Source organism: Myotis nattereri (genome assembly GCF_964212035.1).
Source record: "Myotis nattereri genome assembly, chromosome: 9".
NCBI classification, from domain to species: domain Eukaryota; kingdom Metazoa; phylum Chordata; class Mammalia; order Chiroptera; family Vespertilionidae; genus Myotis; species Myotis nattereri.
In genome coordinates, this window is record NC_138084.1 from 36,300,722 (window position 1) to 36,323,607 (window position 22,886).

A 22,886-nucleotide genomic window follows, 5' to 3' on the forward strand; every position below is an offset into this window, starting at 1 on the left:
GGTTATCAAGATCCTGCTTCACCCCAGATTACATTTGGGGGGCAGCATACAACTTTTTTAGTTCATAGGTTACCAGACCGCAGAGTACCACAGCTGGACCTGACAGGGATGGCTGAACATAACTCAGAGATCATGGGCTTTGAGCTGGAAGGAGCCTGGAATTGTCTCCTTTGAGAACAGAGTGACTTTATTCTGTGTGTGAAAGGAATAGTGAAACCTATACAGGGTGATCAAAAGGGAAAACTATGGCAAAAACTGCTATGGGTTCACCAATTCATTTTTCCTTTTGCTCCTGGGCACAAAGTTAAATTGCATTCCAGACTCCTTTTCAGTGAGATGGGAACATGTGACAAAGTTCTGTCCAATGGGATATGGTTGGAAGTGAGATAGCCACTTCCCAGGCCTGACCCCTATAGTAATCTCCAGCATCCTCCCCCACATGCCCTTCCATTGGTTGCTGGTTCAATGTCAATCTTGAGGAGGAGGGAACTGAAGTATTAAGTGATGGTAGAGCTACACAGTCTCTGAATAACTGTGTGTGGCCAAATCCCTCCCACACATATACACCAACACTACCATCTCGACAACTGTCACTATCACCACCACCACTGCCACCACTATTGTCAGCCATTGGATTGCAACATGAGAGAAGTAACTTTTATTTTATTAAGGTATTGATATTCGGGGTTGTTTGTTATAACAGACTACACTGACTAATACATTTATTTGCCTATTTATATATGTTAGAAAACAACTAGTCCCTGTAATAGCAGTATCATATAATTATATTTCTATGTTAATTTTAAATTCATATAATTCAACTCCCTTATTCAGCAGATGATAAATCTGAGGCCTAGGGAAGTTAAGTGGCTTGCTCAAAGTCACACAGATAATTGGTGTTAGAACTTAAAACTAATATTTAGATATTACCCTCAGCCCAGGAATATGGGTTGTACTCTATTACCATCTTTCTTGCCACATTTCAAAATGTCTACTCTATTTAAATTTTATATGCATATATCAGATTAAGTATCACTTTAACTCATGTTTTCTGTGATTCCTTTTCCCCCTTCCTATCTTCCTTCCTTCTTTCTTTTTTAATACTTAGCAAATGCTCTTTTTCAGGCATGATGCTAGGCTTTAAGGATAGTGATGAAGGGGATATGATTCCTGCTTCCTGTCTACCTGGTTCTATGGTGATAGTCACATATGTTTCTGAGGTACCCATAGCCCGAGGCTTATGCTCACCTAAGTAATGATGTCTAAAGATATTATGATATTTAGATATTGGATATATTTAAGGGCTATCTCCCAGTATCTTAAGAAGTTCCCTGTGTTTGTGCAGAGCAGATTCTCCTTTTGCTATTGGTATTTTCTGTACAAATATCTAACTTATGGATACCATTCATAGAGAAAAGAACTAGTTGTCCATTCACTATTCCTATAAATGACATTCATTTTGAAGAAGACTCATAAACCTTTGCTTAAGGCATTACTCTCAAGCCAGAATTCCATAATTACAATGGGGATCAACCACTGAAAATCCAGGCAAAACAGAGTATAGTCTGCTCATATACAGTACAGATAAACCTCACCTTCATCAAATGAGAAAGGGGAAGTCTAAATTGAATGTTGGTCTATCAGAGAAGTTATTTGGTCTATAAGAGAAGTTATTAAAGAAAGAGTTATTATTAAAGGACCCTTGTAGTAATTCCTGTTATCAAGTCAAAACCCTTTTTTTGTAAAGTATAAAATGACTAACTTTGTAAACTGTCCCCCTACTTGGATTTTTTAAATATGATTTTTGTGTGTGCCTGGTTTATTTGAAGAAGGAATCACCTGTGGTGGTAGAGAAAATTTAAATGTATAAAATAAGTCCAAAAGGGAGGCATGAGACTCTATCTTTTGTATTTAAATGGGCATTTGCTTTCATGAACCTGTTAGCACCATTCCCCTATAGATCAGAAGAATATGCAGCTGGGAAAACCCCCACTGATTATGAGAGGAAAGCACAACCCATTCTCAATCTCCTTTACAGACAGAGACAATCCTAGGAGTAAATGAATGGGCTCCACAGACAATAGCAATGGGTGTGTGAGAACGACCTGGTGGGGGTGGTGGGCAGTGGCAGGGAATATGGGAATTGGGGAAACCGTCAGCAGTTCACATTGTGCTATCTGCCTTCCTCATTTCTGTGCTTTCTGAGTCAGCATTAGCTAAATTTTCCAGAAAGCTATCCACAAAGTACAGCCTGAGCATTCAAGGGGCGTCACTCACTTCCCTCAGTGACCTTGACAAGTCAGAAGCTTGAAAACAGGGAAATCCGGATGTCTCGATTATGAAGTGGAGCAGTGGGGACCACAACATATTTCCAGAAGTCTCCATCCAGACTGGTGATTGCATGCCTTTGTTACTGCCAGTGGCTGTCTGAGGTGTTCCTCTGGCTCTGAAGGGGTTGGCACAATGACCAAGTACTTCAGCCTGGTGTTGCTTCTTGCCTCCATCTGGACCACAAGGCTTTTGGGTCAAGGCTCTGTCCAGGTACAAGGTAGGTTTCTTAGTAGAATGCCAACCTGAGGCAAGGCAAGATCTTACAACCTGTCCTAAGTCTACTGAATTCTTTACTGTGGATTGCTGGGAGTGGGGATGACCCTCAATGTACATAGAAGATCTAATAGTATCAGTCTGCAAGAAATGTCTTCACCATATTGTCAATTTTACCAAAATGATTCATATTTTACCTTTATGTTATCTTGACTTTATTTTTGGTTATGGACTATTTTTAATGAGAATATTTTGAAAGAAAATATTAAGTAGATATCATTTGTTCTTATTTTATTTTTTTAATCCTCACCAGAGGATATTTTTCCATTGATTTTTTTTTTTTTTTTTTTTTTTTGGAGAAAGTGGAAGGGAGAGGGAGAGACAGAGAGAGAAACATCTATGTGAGAGAGAGACATCAACTGATTGCCTCCTGCATGCGCCCTGACAAGGGCTGGAGATTGAGCCTATAACTGAGGTTTGTTCCCTTGACCAAAATTGAACCCGGGACCCTCAGTCCACAGGCCGACTCTCTATCCACTGAGCCAAACCAGCTAGGGTGAGGTCATTTGTTTTAAAAATCTTTCATTGAAGAAGCAAATCATGATTGTAAACATTTTTAAGCAATCTCTAAGCCTGGGAAAAATAACTTTCACGGAATATTGGCCTGTTTTATATTTCTTAAAGTGAAATATAATTATTTTAATTTCAATTTTATTATATTATCATGAGATGCATATATTCTTAATATGTAGTAAATAGCAAATTAACTGGAAAAATTGTGAAATATAGGTTTGAAAATTAGCTATCAGCTCTCTACAAAAGGAATGATTTGAAATGATTTCTGGGCTTTGAGATGCCTAAATGGTAACCTCATCCTGCATTGTAAGCAAAAAAAAACTAACCACAAATCACTCATTTCAGCTCTGGGAAAAATGAAACTCTGAGTACATTAAAAGAAAAATTGAGTATTCCTATTCTGGAAGCTACCCTGAGATATAAAATATGTTGGGAACAGACATCCAGAGTTGATTCATATATTGTTGTACTTAATTTTAAAGGGGAGGCTAGAGTTATATAATTGATTTTTTTTTCAAATACCAGAACTGTTACTGTCAAATAAGTTGGTCCTCTTTGAAATCCCCCTGAGAAGACTATTCACTTTTCCCCAAAATGTTGCCATTACTCAAGCTATTTTGGAAATTGTTCTTTGACAATGACTCTGTCACACTCTTCGGACCATTGTCAATAATGGTAAAGATTTCCTAAGGAAATTAAATTTTTGGAAACAACTGACAGTTATTCAGAACCATGATTGAGGAAAAGGTGGCTGTTGAAGGTGAGTGGATGAGGATGGGAGACAGTATCCTTGAGGAATTATTATGTAGAGATACAGAATTAAGTGTGTGTGTGTGTGTGTGTGTGTGTGTGTGTGTATTATATATGAAAAAGGAATGACTTGAAATGGTTTCTGGGCTTTTCAGATGCCTAAATGGTAACCTCATTCTGCATTGTAGGCAAAAAAAGTGTAACCACAAATCACTCATTACAACTCTGGGAAAATAAAAATCTGAGCACTTTAAAAGGAAAATTATGTGTTCCTATGCTGGAGAATAATATCTCAAGAAGACATTTTATAGATGAAGAAACAGGTTCGGTGAGGCCAAGTGACTTGCCTAATGTCACAGGCAGTAAATAATAAATCTTGGGTTTGGATTCAGCTCTGTCTGCTAAGCATATACTATTTCTAGTATGCCTGTTGTCTCCTGAAAACTCCTAAGAGATTACTAGCATATCCCTTGAATACCAGCTCCCTAGTTTTGTCTTCAGAAAATAGAAAAGCTTAAATTTGCCTAATACTTGTTAACTGCCTACTATGGACCCAGTCTTTGCTAGGTACAAGTTATCTAAATTAATTCTGACAAAATTCTATGAAGAAGAAATAACCATCCCCATTTTATAGATGAGAACGCTAACTTGCCCAAGGTCCCACAGCTAATTAACATTACAAGAAATATTCAAAGCTAGGTCCATTCCCAGAATAGGCCTATCATTACTACTACTACTACTACTACTACTACTACTACTACTATTTAGAGTAAAAAATGAGGTATGATGAGAGAGTATCAAGATTACTTTATAGTGTAATTAATAAACCTACAAGTATCCCCCCACCAAAGAAAACAGCACTAAGAGGTTTGAGCAATAACACGCTCATGGGCTAAATGAGCCAAATTCTAGGACAAATGGTGTGTTCCATGAGTTCAGCTCTAATTGTGTGTGTGTGTGTGTGTGTGTGTGTGTGTGTGTGTGTTCATCTTTTCCCCATAGCACAGTGGGAAGCAGAACAGTGTCTGAGTTAAGAACTGGGGTTTTAGAGTCAGTTGTAATTGGGTTTGTGCCCTCAATCTGCCACCTACTTGCTCTGTATCCTTGGGCTTGGGAAAGTTATTCAGTCTCCCTGAGCCTCAATTTCCAGTTAAAAAGAGACTAGGTAAATAAATAAATAAATTTAATTAAATTAAAAAAATAAAATGTTTATTTTTATAAAAAGAAAAAGAGACAGGGTTTGGCACAGAGTAGCATCAACAGATTATAGAAGTTGGAATTTTATTGGTATTAACATTAGAGGCTATTTTGTCACAAACACTCACATTGGAGTGTTGGCTCTCAGGTCTCTCTTTTGGTGAGAGCGGGGTCTGACAGCAAACAAGGCCATCACAAATATTGTACATAAAATATGTATTCCTTCCCGCAGTCCCCTGATCCAGAGCAGAGCAAGATCACATGGAGGACTTAGAAATGCTCCCTCCATGTTTTCAAGAAGAAACTTCCTTTAAATGCTAACCCAGAAAGTGTTCAAAGCATTTGACTGGGCACCCAGTGCACAGATCTGTGTACAGGCAATTACTTGGGAGATTGAAATGCTCTTTTATGAACTTTTGTGGATTAAGCCCAATAGACATAATGTACCTGAGTGCAAGGCAACTCATAATTTCATACAAATCTATAAATCTTAGAACTCTGAAGGGATCAAAAGATCTCTCAGATTCATTAAGTTTTTAGTAAAATATCCACATGTTAACTATTCAACTGCTTTGAAGATAACATGATAATGTTATTTATGCTTTAATGAGTACCTATTGTGTAGCAGGCACTATGCTAAGCATTTTTATTGGGAGTAACTCATTTAACTCACTACTCTATAAAATACATATTGTTACCCTCTCAGTTTTGTAAGTAAGGGAACTGAGGCTGAGAGATGAAACAACTAGCCTAAGGTCACAGAACAAGTGACATAGGTGTATTCAAATCCAGGTCTGACTTTAAAACTCTACTTCATTTAATTTCTCTGCCATGCAAGGTTTACTGCCCAGCTCCTCCAGGAACTTCTGAGTAAGTCTGCCCCCCAATGGTTAGAATAGGCTTGAGACTGAGAAAGCTCATATTATACTGAATGCACCATTTTTCAGCCCATCTCAGAAAATAGTGGTATCTCCAAAGCACATTAGTTTGGAGTGTCACTAACTATGCTATTAGCCCTGAATTCTATCTTTCTCAGAGTCTCAGACTGTTCATTTAATAGACTTCAAAAGGTCTGCAGCAATAGCATCATCTAGACCCCACCTCAGGAACTAGTAGCTGAAGCCTCCTCCATGTAATGGACAAGGCACCTTTATGCAGTGTGATAGAGTGGACTCAGGTCTGATGAGAGATACAGCTTGGATCAGACCAAGCACCCACCTAACCCAGCAGAATGTCCTTGTGGGAAATGTCTGGCCTGTGTCCTGTTATTCCTAAACTTCAATCCCAACCACAATGACCTCACTGCTGCATTGAGCTTATAATGCTGTGCTGGGAAGAGGAGCCTAAGGGCTATGAACAAGGATAGCAGCACACTGAAGGTGTATGTGATTCCTTTGCAGAACTTTCCTTCTTAGTGCAATGCAGAATTATGGGAGTCACCCTTTTGACCAAAAAGACAAATGTGCAGCTGAATTTCACAGAAGCCAAGGAGGCCTGTGAGCTGATGGGACTAACTTTTGCCAGCAAAGATCAGGTTGAAGCAGCATGGAAGTCTGGCTTTGAGACTTGCAGGTGAGAACAGCTGGATTCACAAACACGGTCGGAGCTCTTTTGGCTCTGTGTTCTTGTTCAGCCATAGAGATAAATGTATCCATTCAACTAATATGTATTCTGTTACAGCTATGGATGGGTTGCAGATCAGGTCTTAGTCATCCCTCGGATTCACCCAAACCCGAAGTGTGGAAAGAACGGGATGGGTGTCCTGGTTTGGAGAAATTTACCCAGCCAAAAGTTCAGGGCCTATTGTCACAACTCATCTGGTAAGTCAGATCTGCAGTCTCTCCATGTGCTATCTTTTCTCTGGGTTTTGCTAGCTCTATGATGTGTCTGAAAAGAGTGACCCTGAGCAACAGCAGTCATCGTAATGGTCATTTAACCCTCCAAAGACTCATTCTGTGACAAGACTAGAAGTGGCAGTGTGCCCCTTGGAGGAAAAAGTTAGGGAAAATATGGTTGACTGGCAACATCAGGGGAAGGGCATCCTAAGAGGCTCCACTACCTCCCCATTCCACCCTATAAAATTAACAGGAAGAAGAGAAGGAAATATCTACTGTAGACAAAGTAATGAATTAAGTTATCTCACTGAACCGTGACAATCTCCCTATTAGATATGCTTTGTCATCCCTATTTTGCAGAAAAAAAACTTAGCTCAGAGGATGTAACTACAGTTGTCTAAGATCTCATTGCTATGAAGATTCAAACACAGGTCTAACTCTAAAACGATGCTCTTTCCGTTATCCTATATTCCTTCATGGGAAAGGAAATTCAAATGCTACATTTGACATTTTTTAGAACAAGACCCAAATCTCCATTTTATGAAGGAAGGAGTTGAATCTAGAACAGTGATGGCGAACCTTTTGAGCTCGGTGTGTCAGCATTTTGAAAAACCCTAACTTAACTATGGTGCCGTGTCACATATAGAAATTTTTTGGTATTTGCAACCATAGTAAAACAAAGATTTATATTTTTGATATTTATTTTATATATTTAAATGCCATTTAACAAAGAAAAATCAACCAAAAAAATGAGTTTGCGTGTCACCTCTGACACGCGTGTCATATGTTCGCCATCACTGATCTAGAAAGTAGAACTGATTTTCTGATGGTCACACAGTCATCCTTTTAACCTTGCTTGGAGACCTTGGTCACCTTAGCCCAAGTGCTTTACCTTCCCAGAAAGGTTTAAGTACCTTCTCAGAAAGGTTTTGCTTTTACAAATGCTAGTTCTCAGTTTGTCATAAGAACCTATTCCTGATTTATTAGTCTTCACACATACTAAAAAATCTGACCTTCTAAAGGTCATACAGCTGAGTGGTCATACACAAGGATAGATTCCAAAATCATTCTCCAAGATCCAAGAGATAAATGTGCATCAACAATATTATGTTTCCCAAAGGCAACATAGGGTCCAAGCAGTTCTCCGAACCAGGGGGCTTTGGCATAGGAAGGACCCTAGGAAATGCTTTGTCTACTTCCCTCACTTCAGAGATGAAACTACTATAGCTCAGAATGGAGATTTGGTTTGTTCAAAGTCCTACAGTCATTTGCAGAGTCATGACTGGAACATAAAGTTTCTTCCTACATTTTTTTTAACCACCCTTCTCTCCTCTGCCTCTTCAACCTATCACTTTTCACAAGCTTGTTTATCTCATAGCCAGCCCATGACCGTCAAATGGCCTGGACTTTTAACTGCCTGGCCTCCCTGCCAGCTGTCAATGTGATATGATAACCAGGCCTCTAGACCAACCATGTCAAACTCGTGGCCCACAGGCCACATGTGGCCCACAACAAATATTTTTGCAGCCCAGCCAATATAACAGTATGTAAGAAACATTTTAATAAAAATTTTGTAACTTGCCCTGGCTGGTTTGGCTCACTGGATAGAGCATCAGCCTGCAGACAGAGGGTCTCAAATTCAATTCCGGTCAAGGGCACATGCCTGGCTTGTGGGCTCGATCCCCAGTGGGGGTGTGCAGGAAGCAGCCGATCAATGATTCTCTCTCATCATTGATGTTTCTATCTCTCTCCCTTCCCCTCTGAAATAAATAAAAATGTATATTTTTTAAAAATTTCATAATTTTTACAATATTCTATTATACATAATTATCAATAACAAACTACAACGTTCACTAATGACTGATTACTATAATCGTGTTGTATTCATTTCCCTTATGCGCCTTATGCGCAGGCGCACCATTTCTCTTCACTAATACTAGCAGCGAATATTTTAGCAGCCGATTGCCATGTCATTGGTCTTGGACTGACTTGTTTGGTGTGCACAACAGGAAATATTTCGCTTTCAGAGAACAAGAAAAATAGGTTTATTTGTGTTATGATTATTAATTTGTGCAGTTATTCAGTGTCTGGTAAGTTAATGTTCAAGAAAAAATATTAATTTTTAGTAAAATGTTCTATTATTTTATGTTAATGATTATTCATTTCTTTCAACCCTTTGTATTCAGAATGTCTCTATTAAAATAAACATAAGTTCCTATGAACATAGGAGCTTTTGTTTTTTTGTGGTCCACATAAACTTAAACCTTGTTTATTTGGCCCATGTTAGCCTTTGAGTTTGGCATGCTTGCTCTGCCAGTGGTCGGCAAACTGCGGCTCACGAGCCACATGCGGCTCTTTGGCCCCTTGAGTATGGCTCTTTCTAAGCCTTAGGAGTACCCTAATTAAGTTAATAACAATGTACCTACCTATATAGTTTAAGTTTAAAAAATGTGGCTCTCAAAAGAAATTTCAATCATTGTGCTGTTGATATTTGGCTCTGTTGACTAATGAGTTTGCCGACCACTGCTCTAGACCAGTGATTCTCAACCTTCCTAATGCCGCGACCCTTTAATACCGTTCCTCATGTTGTGGTGACCCCCAATTTCATTGTTACAAATTGAACATAATTAAAGCATAGTGACTAATCACAAAAACAATATGTAATTATATATGTGTTTCCTGATGGTCTTAGGCGACCCCTGTGAAAGGCTCGTTAGACCCCCAAAGGGGTCGCGACCCACAGGTTGAGAACCGCTCCTCTAGACTCAACAAAATTAGCTAGGGGAAGAGTACTTGGATTTGTGTTTCCCTCACAGCTTCATTTAACTTGTACTTCTATTCCCTATATTTCCTATAAACTTAAAGTTAGGTGTAGGGGCTTAATTAGATGCTTGATGATATTTTTGGCAAAAATCTTTCACAGATAATATTATGTACTTTGGATAACATTCCAACAAAAGGCACTTAATGTCAATATGCTAATTTTGATCATTTCACTAAGATGGTGACTACCAGACCTCTCCAATGAACTCCAAAATACACTTTCCCCTTTGCAATGAGTAGGTAATCTACAGTGTGATATTTTGGTACCATACAACTATTCTGACCCCCAACTATCTTTTACCTAATAGTTTAAAGCAGCTATTGATGATCCTTGCCAGGATGAGTTATTATATGGGGGAGGGGCGCAAAATACTTATTTTCTTGTGTTTGTTTTTCGTTTCCATTTTTAAATTAAATATATTGGGATGACTTCCTATATAATAAAAGGGTAATATGCAAATTGAGCCTAAAAGCAGAACAACTGGGAATGACTGGTCCCTATGACACACACTGACCACCAGTGGGCAGACGCTCAATGCAGGAGCTGCCCCCTGGTGGTCAGTGCGTTCCCACAGGGGGAGCTCTGCTCAGCCACAAGCCAGGCTGATGGCTGCCAGTACAGCGGTGGTGGTGGGAGTCTCCCCCGCTCCTGAGCAGCGCTAAGGATGTCCAACTGCAGCTTAGGCTTGCTCCCCATTGGCAAGTGGACACCCCCTGAGGGCTCCTGGGCTGCCAGAGGGATGCCTGACTGCCAGCTTAGGCCCAATCCCCTGGGGAGTTGGCCTAAGCCAGCAGGTGGACATCCCCCAAGGGGTCCCAGACTGTGAGAGGGCACAGGCTGGGCTGAGGGACCGCCCCCCACCCCAAGTGCACAAGTTTTTGTGCACCGGGCCTCTAGTTGGTTAATAACATTATAGAGGTTTCAAGTATACATTTCTGATACATGATTTGTATGTTTACTATCCAAAGGCATATTTTCTGTCACCATACATTTGACCTCCTTTACCCTCTCAGCCCCCTTTCCTCTAGTAACCACTATACTGTTGTCTGTGTTTATGAGTTTTGGGGTGTGTTTTTTCTTGTTTGTTCATTTGTTGCTTTCAGTTCTATATCCTACATATGACTGAAATAATATGGCTCTTGCCTTTTTCTGACTTATTTTGTTTAACATAATATTCTCAAGATCCATCCATGTTGTCATAAATGGCAGTATTTCATCTTTTTTTATGGCTTACTGTTTTCCATAGTGGCTATACCAGTTTACATTCCCACCAGGAGTGAACGTGGGTTCCTTTTTCTCTATATTTCTTATTACTAGCCTTGTTGATAATAGCCATTCTAACAGGTAGTTTTTATTTGCATTTCCCTAATAGCTAGTGTAGTTGAGCATCTTTTCATGTGTATGTTGCCATTTGTATGTCTTCTTGGGAAAAGTGTCTGTTCAGATCCTCTGCCCATTTTTAAATTGGATTGCTTTGTGGGGGGCGCTGAATTGTATGAGTTATTGATACATTTTGGATACTAACCCCTTGTCAGAGCTGTTGTTTGAAAATATCTTCTCCCATTCAGTTGGTTGCCTTTTTTTGTTGGTGGTGTCTTTTGCTGTGCAGGAGCTTTATAATTTTATATAGTCCCATTTATTCATTTTTGCTTTTACTTCCCTTGCCTTTTGGGTCAAATTGACAAAATATTCTCTAAAATCAAGGTCCGTAAGTTTAGTACCTATGTTTTCTTCTATGCAGTTTATTGTTTCAGGTCTTATATGTAGGTCTTTGATCCATTTTGAGTTAATTCTTGTATATGGGGACAAACAGCAGTCTAATTTCATTCTTTTGCATGTAGCTTTCAATTTTCCTAGCACCACTTATTGAAAAGGCTTTCTTTTCTCCATTGTATTTCTTTGGCTCCTTTGTCATAAATTATTTTCCCAGATACATGTGTGTTTATTTCTAGGCTCTCAATTCTGTTCCATTGGTCTGTATGTCTGTTTTTCTGCCAATACCATGCTGTTTTGATTATTATCACTTTGTAATATAAAATGAAGTCAGCGAGTGTAATACCTCCAACTTTAATTTTTTCCCCCTTCAGGATTGCTTTGGCTATTTGGGGTCATTTGTGGTTCCATACAAAACTGATTTTTTGTTCTATTTCTTTAAAAAATAAAAATGATTATTTTCTAACTCTATTTGTCTTTCTACATTTATTAGCTGGCATCTTTGATAAAGAAAAACCTCTCTCTCTCTCTCTGTCTCCCCACCCCCACACACACACCTTTTACTTTCCCGTTATACTATCACTAGAGGCCCAGTGCCAAGGGGGTCCTTCAGCCCGGCCTGCACCCTCTCACATTCCGGGAGCCCTCAGGGGGATGTCCGACTGCCAGCTGAATGGGGGCTGGGCGGGGGGGGGGGGGGGCGGGCATCACTCAACCAGAACCAGGGCTTGCTGCTCCTTAGTGTTGTCTCTGTCCCCCAGCCCACTGGTGGAGGGAGGCCTGATCGGGGGCCAGGCCGGTTGGGGGAGGGGCCGTGGGAGGTTGAGGCGCTGCAGTCATGCCCTGTCCACCTCTGCAGAAGCGCTAGACTGTGCCACCACCTCTCCTGTTGCCTCTGCAGAAGGGGGGGGGGGGCACAGGCTCACTGACCCCGCCTCCCACCCACTGGTCGTTCTGCCTTCTGGTCTAATTAGCATATTAGCTCTTTATTATATAGGATGGACACATGGCATTTTACTTATTCTGTGTGTTCAATATGTTATACAATTTTCTTTTTGATGCTCAATTTGCCCCAAATTTGGCATGTGGGAGCCCTTTCAGTTGACTTTTGTCCTTAATCCCAATAATATTTGATCAATTCCTTACTTTCTGGCCTAATGTCCCAGGCTCACTTTGTAATTTCTATGTTCCAGATATGTTATCAGCCCCTTATTTCTCCAGGAGTCCTGGTTCTTTTGAATGGTGAATGTTAATTAGAAACCAAGATCCAGATGCAAGTTGTTCTCACTACTACTGGAGTTTTCATTGCTTCTCCATCCTTTTTAGTGGACAGCTAGAAAATATATTTTAGCATAAATATATATTTAATATGTAATATAAGTATATTAAATATAATACTTTCTAACTGTTCACTGAAAAGGATATATTCAAACTTAGGAGCTTCCCAGATATAACCTGAAACTGGTCCCTGTATGCAGAGGGCAGGGAGAGATTAAAGTAAGAGGCAAACCACTCCAGACTGGTGGGTGGGAGGCTTATCTTGGGTGGCCTCAAGACCAGTAGATTCCCACATTGCCTGCCAGAATCTTATAAGCTTATGTAGAGGCCCTAACTGGGTTCAGTCACATACACAGGATGTCTTAATTGGCTCAGTCAAGTAAGATGATCTCAACCAATACCTTACTATCTCAAGACTGTGTCCTTGGGCAGCTTCTAGCACTAGGAAGGAAAGCAGAAAGCACATTCGAGGATGATGACATGGCGAGGAGCCTCCAATTACCAAGGTCTAACTCATAGGTCATCTGGGGTCACATCCTCCTGATGATTTCTCCCAACACACTCAAATAGTGTATATATACTAATATATAATGTTTTTAAATTATGGACTTTTATTGATATATAGAACTCAAATTTAACAATTGAAGTTTTTCCATAGTTTACTTTGTTTTATTTGTATTTATTTTTTCTGATATGGAACATCTTAGTCCCCAATAAATAATATTAATATGTTTTCTTGTTCTATAAGTTTCAAAATTACAAAAATCAACATTAGGAATAATAAACCTACTGAGTGCAATGTAAGGTTTCTTTGCATTTCTTTTAGTCCTTAGAAGACATCCCTCTAAAGATGTACTGTCAGAGAATTGTGTACAAAACCAACTTGAAAAAATGCACTGCTCTGTGTGGTTATAGTATCATTTTTAACTAAGTCAGGTTTACCTGCTTCTGTTTGTGAGGATCAGAATGATCTTAACCTTCATCCTAATGTTAATCCTGAGCTTACCCCATGCTGCTTTATTTTCCTAAATTCCTTTTTTATTATTACCTTGTGAGGTCTGGGGATCACAGAAACTTTAACCCTGATTCTCAACCTTATCCTAATTTGTCTTTCTTATTGCTCTTTGTGAGCTTTTGGGATCAGATCAAAGTGCTTTGAAAGCTCTGCGGGTACCATGTGTTTCTTACTGTTCCCTCTGCCACAGTGTCTGTCCTCATCTACCTGGCTACTCCTTCTCTTTATTCACATCTCAAGTGCCATCTTCTCCACAACCCTTCCTATACAGACAGTCCTCAGGTTACATCAGACTTGACGTAGGTCGTTTCATGGTTACGTCCCCATCTCCCATTTATTTATTAAAAAAAAAAAAAAGTTCTGTCATTTTGACAGGTACATATGTTCTTTATGTTTTTTATTATTTATTTACCACCAGTAAAGGTCAGGAATTGTTATCTTTCTTTTAAATTTTTTTTACTGTTTCACTTCATTACTGCTGTGTATGTGCTCCATGTGAGTGACGTAGGTGCTTATGTAGGTGGGTTCCGACTGACAGCGAAAATCGCTTTACATCGCGCGGTAGGAATGGATCTCCCGTAACCTGAGGACCTACTGTACTCCTTACTCCTACCTTTCCTCTTGTACTGCAACCCCACTCTGTGTTTAATATCTACCAGAGCACTTGGCACATTCTAGAGAAATTATATTTATAGGTTGGGGTGGAAGGAGAGCCAAGTGCTAGCACTTCCAAGTGAGAAATATCGCATCCTTGACCAGTTAGGGATCACAAAACCAGACTGCTGTTGCTCCCTCACACTATGGCTTCTTGGCTATACTTAATGAAAGAGGCAAAGGCAACTAATTCTTACAGATCTGATCTATTCTGTCCACACACTATGCTAGGCCCTACACATTTACTTTCTCATTGCACCTCAGCGAAAGGACACAGTGTATCATTTCTCCTCTGCCGGGGAGGTCACTGATGCTGCGAGTGCACCATGCTGCGGGCAGTCAATAAGGGAAAGAGCCAGGATTTAAATCTCAAATTATGTTACTTCCCTGTAGCACCTTCCATGGTGATAACCGCACATCAATAACACAGGCCTAGAATGGCTCCTGGGCATCAATATTTCTTTAAAGCTCACAAGATGAGTCTAACTCACAACCAGGGTGAGAATCACTTTTCCTCAGAAGGTCTCCAAGATCTAAATTCCAGGATTCCAGACACTTCTGGATTTCCCTATTTCCATGCAACTGCATTCCTTCTTTGCTACTGGATTGTACTCTCTGCTCTCTGTATTTCATCTTCCACTGCCTCCACTAATGGTTATGTTACTCCTCTGCTCTATAACCTTGGATAACTTCCCATTTGAGAATACGATGTAAACTATAAAGCCTTTTGCACATAAAAGTGGGCATGTATGGTCAACTCGTTGAGAACTTTTGTATATCGGTTTGTAGATCCCAGTCAAAAATTCCTGCTTCTAAGAATAAATTCCAAATTCTTTAACATGACAATTATGAATCCAAACTATCTTCCCACTCTCATCTCTTGCTTGCAGTCTTCCATGCTGCCAATCATACACACACCCTATGCTCCAGCCACACTGTGCTCCTTCTCCTTTTTCTAACATAATTACACTTTCAAATTTCTGGATTCTTGGATCATGCTCATTCCTATTGACTAGGATATTTTAGTCCCCGTTTCATACTAGATGAGCTGCTCCTCAGTTCCAGCCCTTCTGGCTTTTTTTCTCCCCATCACACATGCTGAGTCCATTCAACTTCAGGCTCTTGAACTTCCTGTTCTCTTTACTTGCAATTCTTTTGTCCTAGATCTTCAAGGACTGGCTACTTTTCATCATTCAGGTCTCAGCTTAAGTATCACCTCCACAAAGAGCTTTTATCTTATCACCTTATCCAGAGTATCTGTCCCCCATTCCCCACTCCTTCCAGTTTAATCTTCATCCTGCTCAATTATCTTCTCAACGTTTACCATCCTTTGACATTGCTGGCTTTTTAAAAAAAATTATTATCTCTAGCCTTCCAATAGCATATAAGGCCCTTACAAGCAGGGATTTTTGTCTTTTTTATTACACCATGTCCTTAGTGATTAGAACAGTGCCTGCACAAAGTTGAAGCTCAATAAATATTTGTTGAATGAACATATTAATCCTCCACACTCAGCCCAAATGCTATATTCTCTGTGAATCCCCAGTGATCTCCCCCTATCCTTATCAAAATACTTTGTCCTCCCGAAAACAGGAACCATGCCTTATTTGTCTCTATATTTTCAGTTCCCAACACAGTATATTGTGCTCAGTAGTTTTTTACCCCTGATATTTTTAAAAATATCCATTTTCTGAGGGAAGAACTCAGCATTGCTCAAAAATAGAAAATACAGCTGAAAGTTCAGGGCAGAGAAAGTCAAGGATGATGTCGATGTGAATAGAGGTCTTTTCAAAGGAAAATTAATAGCATAAAATTCTGCCTGAATGTATGTGTAGTCCAATGTTTTATCAGTACTGTAGTATCCATGACCCTGACAGATAAATTATTTAATTTTCAAAAATGAATGGAATGACTTTTCTTCACAGCTAACATTCTAGCTAATGCTACCTCCTGCCACAAATAACTAGAGATTTTAAATAGGTACAAATTCATATTAAAATATATTCATGGCTCTGCCATCTACTAGCTCTGTGACTCTGGGAAAGTCATTTAGTTTCTCTGAACTCCGTTTCCTCCTATAATAATGAGGGTTTGATAAAATTTTTAAATGAAGTGCTAGGGGCCTCAGAGCAAGATGCTTAATAAATGTAGTTTCCTATCTACCGCATTCAACAGATTGAAAACCAAACCTATATCTCTCCCTTACCTCTTCCCCTCCCTCCCTTTTTTGAAAATATATTTTTATTGATTTCAGAGAGGAAAGGAGAGGGAGAGAGAGATAGGAACATCAACGGTAAGAAAGAAACATTGATCAGCTGCCTCCTGTATGTCCCATACTGGCAATTGAACCCGCAATTCAGGTATGTGCCCTGACTGGGAATTGAACTGTGACCTCCTGGTTCATAGGTCAATGCTCAACCACAGAGCCATGCCACCCGGGCCCCCTCCCTGTTTTTGATGAGCACAGAGAAATCTGGTTTTAATAGATCTTTGTCCTGAAGTGTTTTCCTATCTACTCCTTCCTTTTGCTTTTCCTTCCTTGCTTTATTCATCCAATATTGAGCATCTTTTTTTGCCAGGTACAGTGTGCATATAATGATGACCAAGACAGACCAGCGGGGAGGAGTGTAATGAGAACCATGACAAAGGACGTACAAGGAGGCCAATCTAGTCATCAAGTCTGCCTAAGAAAGTGTTCAATCTGAGACCTGATGGACAAGTAAAAGTTAGCTAAATAAAGAGGGGCAACGAGTCTTACTGTTGAAGAAAGCATCAAGGTCAAAGGCTTGTAAGAAATGTGAGAGAAAGCATATCAAAGAACTGAAGGAATTTCAGTATGATAGGAGGAATGACAGAAAGACTGATCAGATGAGGCTGGTCATGTCAGCAGGACCAAATCATGGAGGGCCTTATAGGCCCTGCAGTACAGGCAGCCACTGAAGGATTCTAAGGAAGTGATATGATTAGATTTGCATTTTTGGAAAACCATTCCAGCTATAGTATAAGGAGTCTGGAGGGGAGTAAGACTGCAGGCAGGAAGACCAGTTAAGAGGCTATTACAATATTTTCTTATTTCATTTCTTCTTCCCTACAGATACTTGGATTAACTCATGCTTTCCACAAATTACTACCACCAAAGATCCCATATTCAACACTCAAACTGCAGCATACATACCAGAAATGACTGATACTGACACCATACACTCAGCATTGTCTACTGATACACTGTACTCTACTACAACTCCTTCTGTCCCTACTCGGGCTCGGGCTACCATTTCTCCACGAAAAACAAAATTAATTTGCATAACAGAAGTTTTTATAGAAACTACCACATCTACAGAAACTGAATCACCTATTGAATATAAAACAGCATTCAAGAATGAAGATGTTGGATTTGGAGGTAAAGCTTCCTGTGTCTGCAGTGTGTGTGTGTGTGTGTGTGTGTGTGTGTAACAGATAATACATAGAAACTAGCTGTCTTTAGATTGGTTGCTCAGGACCTGCCAAATACAAATAAAAGCTTAATGCAAACTCAACTTTAGACATAGAGCTCTAATAAACTGTAATGATTAAACTAAAAATCATGAGTACAAAATAGTTTCACTTTTCAAACTCAACTTTAAAAAATAAATTACTATCTATGAATGTGTAGAGTTCTTTTTAAACTATAAACCTTAGAGGCATATGATTAGAGATTTGCTTTTTCTTATTTAAAAGTAAGGGTCTTATACTTAATTAGCTCCAAACTTATCATCTCAAGGCCACAGAGAAAAATGGACTCTTTCTGTCATATTGCAACTTAGAGAATAGAAAGTGTATGAGAGGCAGGGCCAAGGGTTCTATAGGTGAGAAGCAAAGAAGTAGATGTGGCCCCTGTGTGGCCACAGAGAAGGCTTTTCTCCTTCACTATCTGTGCCTCAGTCACAGGTAACGATGAATGTTAGAAGAGCAGTGCGCAACAATGGAAAGTGAAGGACGATCAAGCCATGTTTCTGTTTCCTCCAGGTGTTCCCACGGCTCTGCTAGTGCTTGCACTCCTCTTCTTTGCCGCTGCAGCTGGTCTCGCCATTTGCTACGTCAAAAGGTGGAGTTATCGGAATATCATTTACCTTGTAATCTTTGTTGTATCTTATGTTTTTCCAAACTTGTTATTCATATTTTCCTGGTCAAAATGGAGATGACAGTTCTCTTATACTGTAAATTTTCTCTCTCACCTCACCTCTTCCCCCTACCACATAGTCTTTCCTACTATATCAGCACATGCATATTAGCCAGCCTTTAAATAAAGGTTATTGGCTGTCCCTTTGAAAATAAATAAATAAGAGATTGACATCTAGGGGAAAATGTATATGCTTTATTTGATTTTCAATTCTTTGCTTTTGGTGGGAGAGTTGTGAGGTCAGCCCAAAGTTTGGCCTGTGAACTTACTATCCAATCTAAATGAATCCATTAGAATGGGAATGTGTTCATGTATTTGAGTGTGCATGTGTTAGCATCTCTCAGAAATAAAGTACCCAGTGTGCTGTGCCAATATGGCCATCACAGGCATAGTGTTATCTATTGTTATAGGTGTTACAGAGAAGCCTCTCACTTTAATTTCATGTTTATGCCTACAGGTATGTAAAGGCCTTCCCTTTTACAAACAAGAATCAGCAGAAGGAAATGATTGAAACCAAAGTAGTGAAGGAGGAAAAGGCTGATGATGGCAACCCTGGTGAGAACTCAAAGAAAACAGATAAAAAGCCAGAAGAGCCCAACAGTCCACCCAAAACTACAGTGCGGTGCATGGAAGCTGAAGTTTAGAAGAGAAAAAAATGAGAGCACACACCTGAGGCTGATTTCTTTTTTTTTCTTTTTTTTAATATATTTTTTATTGATTTTTTACAGAGAAGAAGGGAGAGAGATAGAGAGCCAGAAACATCGATGAGAGAGAAACATCGCTCAGCTGCCTCCTGCACATCTCCCACTGGGGACATGCCCGCAACCTAGGTACATGCTCTTGACCGGAATCGAACCTGGGACCTTTCAGTCCGCAGGCCGACGCTCTATCCACTGAGCCAAACCGGTTTCGGCCTGAGGCTGATTTCTTTCCTGACACATATCCTGGCTCCAGATGGGGAAACTAAAAGGGCTAAAGGACCAAACAAGAAAGTCCAGCCTTGCTTCCTAACTGGAATCAACTCAGGGCTATCTCTGGACTATGTAGGTAATAAAACCAAAGTGAATTCCTGTTTTACTGCAATCCTTGCTGAACCCTATCCTCCTGCCTCCAAAGCTTCCCACAGCTTTTCTAGCCTCGTTATGTCCTAATAATATCCCAGTGGGAGAATGGAGCTAACAAGTACAAGGATCTAAAACAGCTAATCTGAACACATTTGTAAAGAGACCTCTCAGCTGGCTGAGAACAGGTGAGTTGAGAGCCAAGAAACCACCAAAACCAAGGCTTTCTCTATTGACTCCACAGCCCAGATCCCTTCTTCAGCTCTGAAAGGGAAACATTTATACCACCTGGCATATCCTTCTGAGCCAGGCAAGAGCAAAAGAAGGAAGGAAAAGTTTAGTAACTGAAGGCCATAGAGATTCCCGTGACTTGAGACCTGATCTCTGTAAAGCCAAAATAAACAGAGGAAAATAATGAGGCTGAGGATATTGACAGCAATTATCAGCAGAGACTACAAATACAGAGAGGGTCAAAGTATTCATCTCTGAATAATTGGAGTTGGATCACTTTTTAGAACATACACACATTTTCTTTTCTTTTTCTTTTGCTGCTGCTATTTTCTGTAGAAAAATATACTTTTGCAAGAAACCAAAAAAATCTCTTAGAAATTTCTATTTTTATCTGGGTGATAGATATTATTACTGAGGAAAATTACTGTGTTAAAAAGCAATGAGGTTTAACAAACATTTGCTGAATATCTACTATATATTAGGTATTGTGCAAGGTATTACATTCTGTAATTGAACATTATTCATCAAAAGGTTGCACATAGTATAATGTCTGAAGTTAATTGTTTTGTTTTGATATCCCTAGCTTATCCTCTTTTAAAACTAATTTTTTTGCTGAGACTAACCTATTAATTATTTTCTCTAATATGATAACCATTAGGACCTTAATTTATTATTAACATACTTAAAAAAATACATTACCTTTATAAAATAATACACATTTTTAATGTCATTAAAAAATGTATAACTAGCTCTCCATTTTCCAGCAAGAAGAACCCGAGAAGTGCAGAAATATTTATAAATATTTGTGCCAAAAATAAAAGTATTTAGAAAACTTCTTTGCTCTCTTATTTACATAGATATAACTTTCATGCAAAGTAAAAGTTGTCTGTTGTTTGCAAAAGTAAGAGACAACTATGGTTGTTGGACTACAAACAATTGTAAAACGAATAGTATATACATCACCATGTGGGACTGTTCTTGCTTCATATGGTCTTAATTTTTAAAATTTTATTTATTGATTTGAGAAAGAGGAAGGGGGAGAAGGGAGGGAAGGAGGGAGGGAGGGAGGGAGGGAGGGAGGGAGGGAGGGAGAGAGAGAGAGAGAGAGAGAGAGAGAGAGAGAGAGAGAGAGAGAGAGATGGATTTGTTGTTCCACTCCTTTGTGCATTCATTTGTTGCTTCTTGTATGTGTCCTGACCAGGGCTTGAACCTGCAACCTTGGCATATCAGGACAATGCTCTGAGCTACCCAGACAGGGCAATATCAGCTTAATTTTAAGTTGATCAAGTACACACACACAAACACAAGTCCTTTTCTTGTGATTCAGATCCTACATTCCAATCCATTTCAGAGTTCACAGGAAGTGAAAGATTCAAGATAGCCCATTTGTCTTTTTTCCCTCTAGTTTTATGTCTTCCCCTCTCTAGTTTTCCCTTCTGAGACTGCTATTAATTTCTTCCCCTCACAAGTGACCCCATAGCATCATGATTCTTTTATCTCAGAGGCCATAACTGGTTGGCATACTCTTTTTTGGTTGGCCCACAGAGTATTATCTTAATTTTTTGTTTAATTGCCAAGAATTAAAAATCAGGAATTTAAAATTTTTAAATATTGTTTTTCTTCTTCTTTTTTTTTTTTAAATGTTGTTTTTCTTGATGACTTTCTTTGGATATAGATTGTAGCTGTGAACAAGCCAGAAGAATGTGCAAAGGCTATTGTACTTGAACTTGAATCTCTGAGGTGGCCATCGACTCACCTCTGTGAGCAATCTTATATTAATATTTGTTTTAATACAGAAACTTCAGTGTGTTTTGGATTGTGGTCAAGTCAAAGAAAGTTGAGCTCACTCAGCAACCACAAAGTCAATAAATATTGGCAAAAATTTTGGTTCCTTGGTCTCTGGATTTTTATTTTAGTCTCCAAAGTCTAGGGTGGTTTCTTGGCAATCTGGAATTCTGCATACCAAATACTATAATTATCTAGAAATTAGAACCCTTTGGGGACATTTCTAAGACTTTTATTTATTGCTACTCAAATTGTTATTTTATTTGGGTTTAGTCTTTATCTAAGTTGAAGACATTTTTCTGTGATCAAAATAAGACAAAATTAAAAGTAAAATCATGATGAATATCAAAAGACCAAATATAATACTTCTTTGTGTATATTACTTTACTATGAAGATTATAGTTTCAGCAAAAGTCAACATCACAAATAATAGTAATAACAAACATGTTATGAAACTTTATAAAATATAGTGTCATAAAATGTTTTAAAAACATGTTGTTTTCTCTAACATATATATATATATATATATATATATATATATATATGAACTTATTAAAGATATACTACAAGTAGAAGAATACAACAGAAACTTCAATATAGTAGAGGTATAAGGAAGAGATGTCTAAATCTGAAGGTCCAGTATGGAAAATATGTCTGGGTAGTACATCTGGAAAGGAATGTGGGAGGTATATGATGCTAGGAGACATCAGAAATGATATAAACTCATCACTGGTATTGACTAGTGTCTGGGCAGAGGCAAGAGGCAAACATGATCCTAATTTAAACTAAAATATGGCTTTGTCTACAGGGGATCTTGCCTTTGTCTGAAACTCCAATGCAGGTAAGATTAGAGTATGTTATCAGTCAAAATGCAGGCTACCCAGCTTACTTACAATACCACTTCAGTAAGTAAGCTGAGTAGCCTGCATCTGCATGGAGGGAAATAGTCATGTGGTGGCAAGCAGAGCTGAGGAACACTTCAAACTTTAATGTAAGTAAGAGAATATTCCCACCCTTGCTCCCACTTCTACATGTCCTCTTACTAATAACCCCTTCAATAAATCCCCTTGGAAGAGGGATTGCTAACCTCATTGATAAAGGCCAAGACTCTACTGGACTACATATTACCAGTGGGTGGAGTTTTTCTATCTTAAAACTCAGTACCCATTCCTGGCACTCAATTGTCTAATCCTGGCAAGGCCTGGTCCCTAGAAACATGGTAACCATCCTCATCCATCACTTTCACTTTACATATGTGGTTGGA

The 22,886-nt window shown here is 39.1% G+C and overlaps 1 protein-coding gene and 1 long non-coding RNA gene across 3 annotated transcripts in view; one reads left to right on the top strand and one right to left on the bottom strand.

Annotated features, from left to right (window-relative positions):
* LOC308524549 overlaps window positions 1-22,886 on the bottom strand; it is a 157,194-nt gene that overhangs the window by 121,895 nt on the left and 12,413 nt on the right. The gene's annotated exons all lie outside the window — the stretch shown is intronic.
* On the top strand, window positions 2,120-21,971 carry LYVE1 (lymphatic vessel endothelial hyaluronan receptor 1). Of its 2 annotated transcripts, XR_013996412.1 has the most exons (7): window positions 2,120-2,548; window positions 6,468-6,639; window positions 6,748-6,887; window positions 17,481-17,786; window positions 18,392-18,470; window positions 19,003-19,794; window positions 21,513-21,963. XR_013996412.1 is itself a non-coding variant. In XM_081099089.1 (6 exons), exons 1-6 carry the CDS (start codon window positions 2,464-2,466, stop codon window positions 19,187-19,189), a joined length of 969 nt encoding a protein of 322 aa, XP_080955215.1. In that variant the 5' UTR covers window positions 2,120-2,463; the 3' UTR covers window positions 19,190-21,971. The 2 variants fall into 2 exon arrangements, 1 of the variants encoding a protein (XP_080955215.1); XM_081099089.1 differs by having other exon boundaries at window positions 19,003-21,971.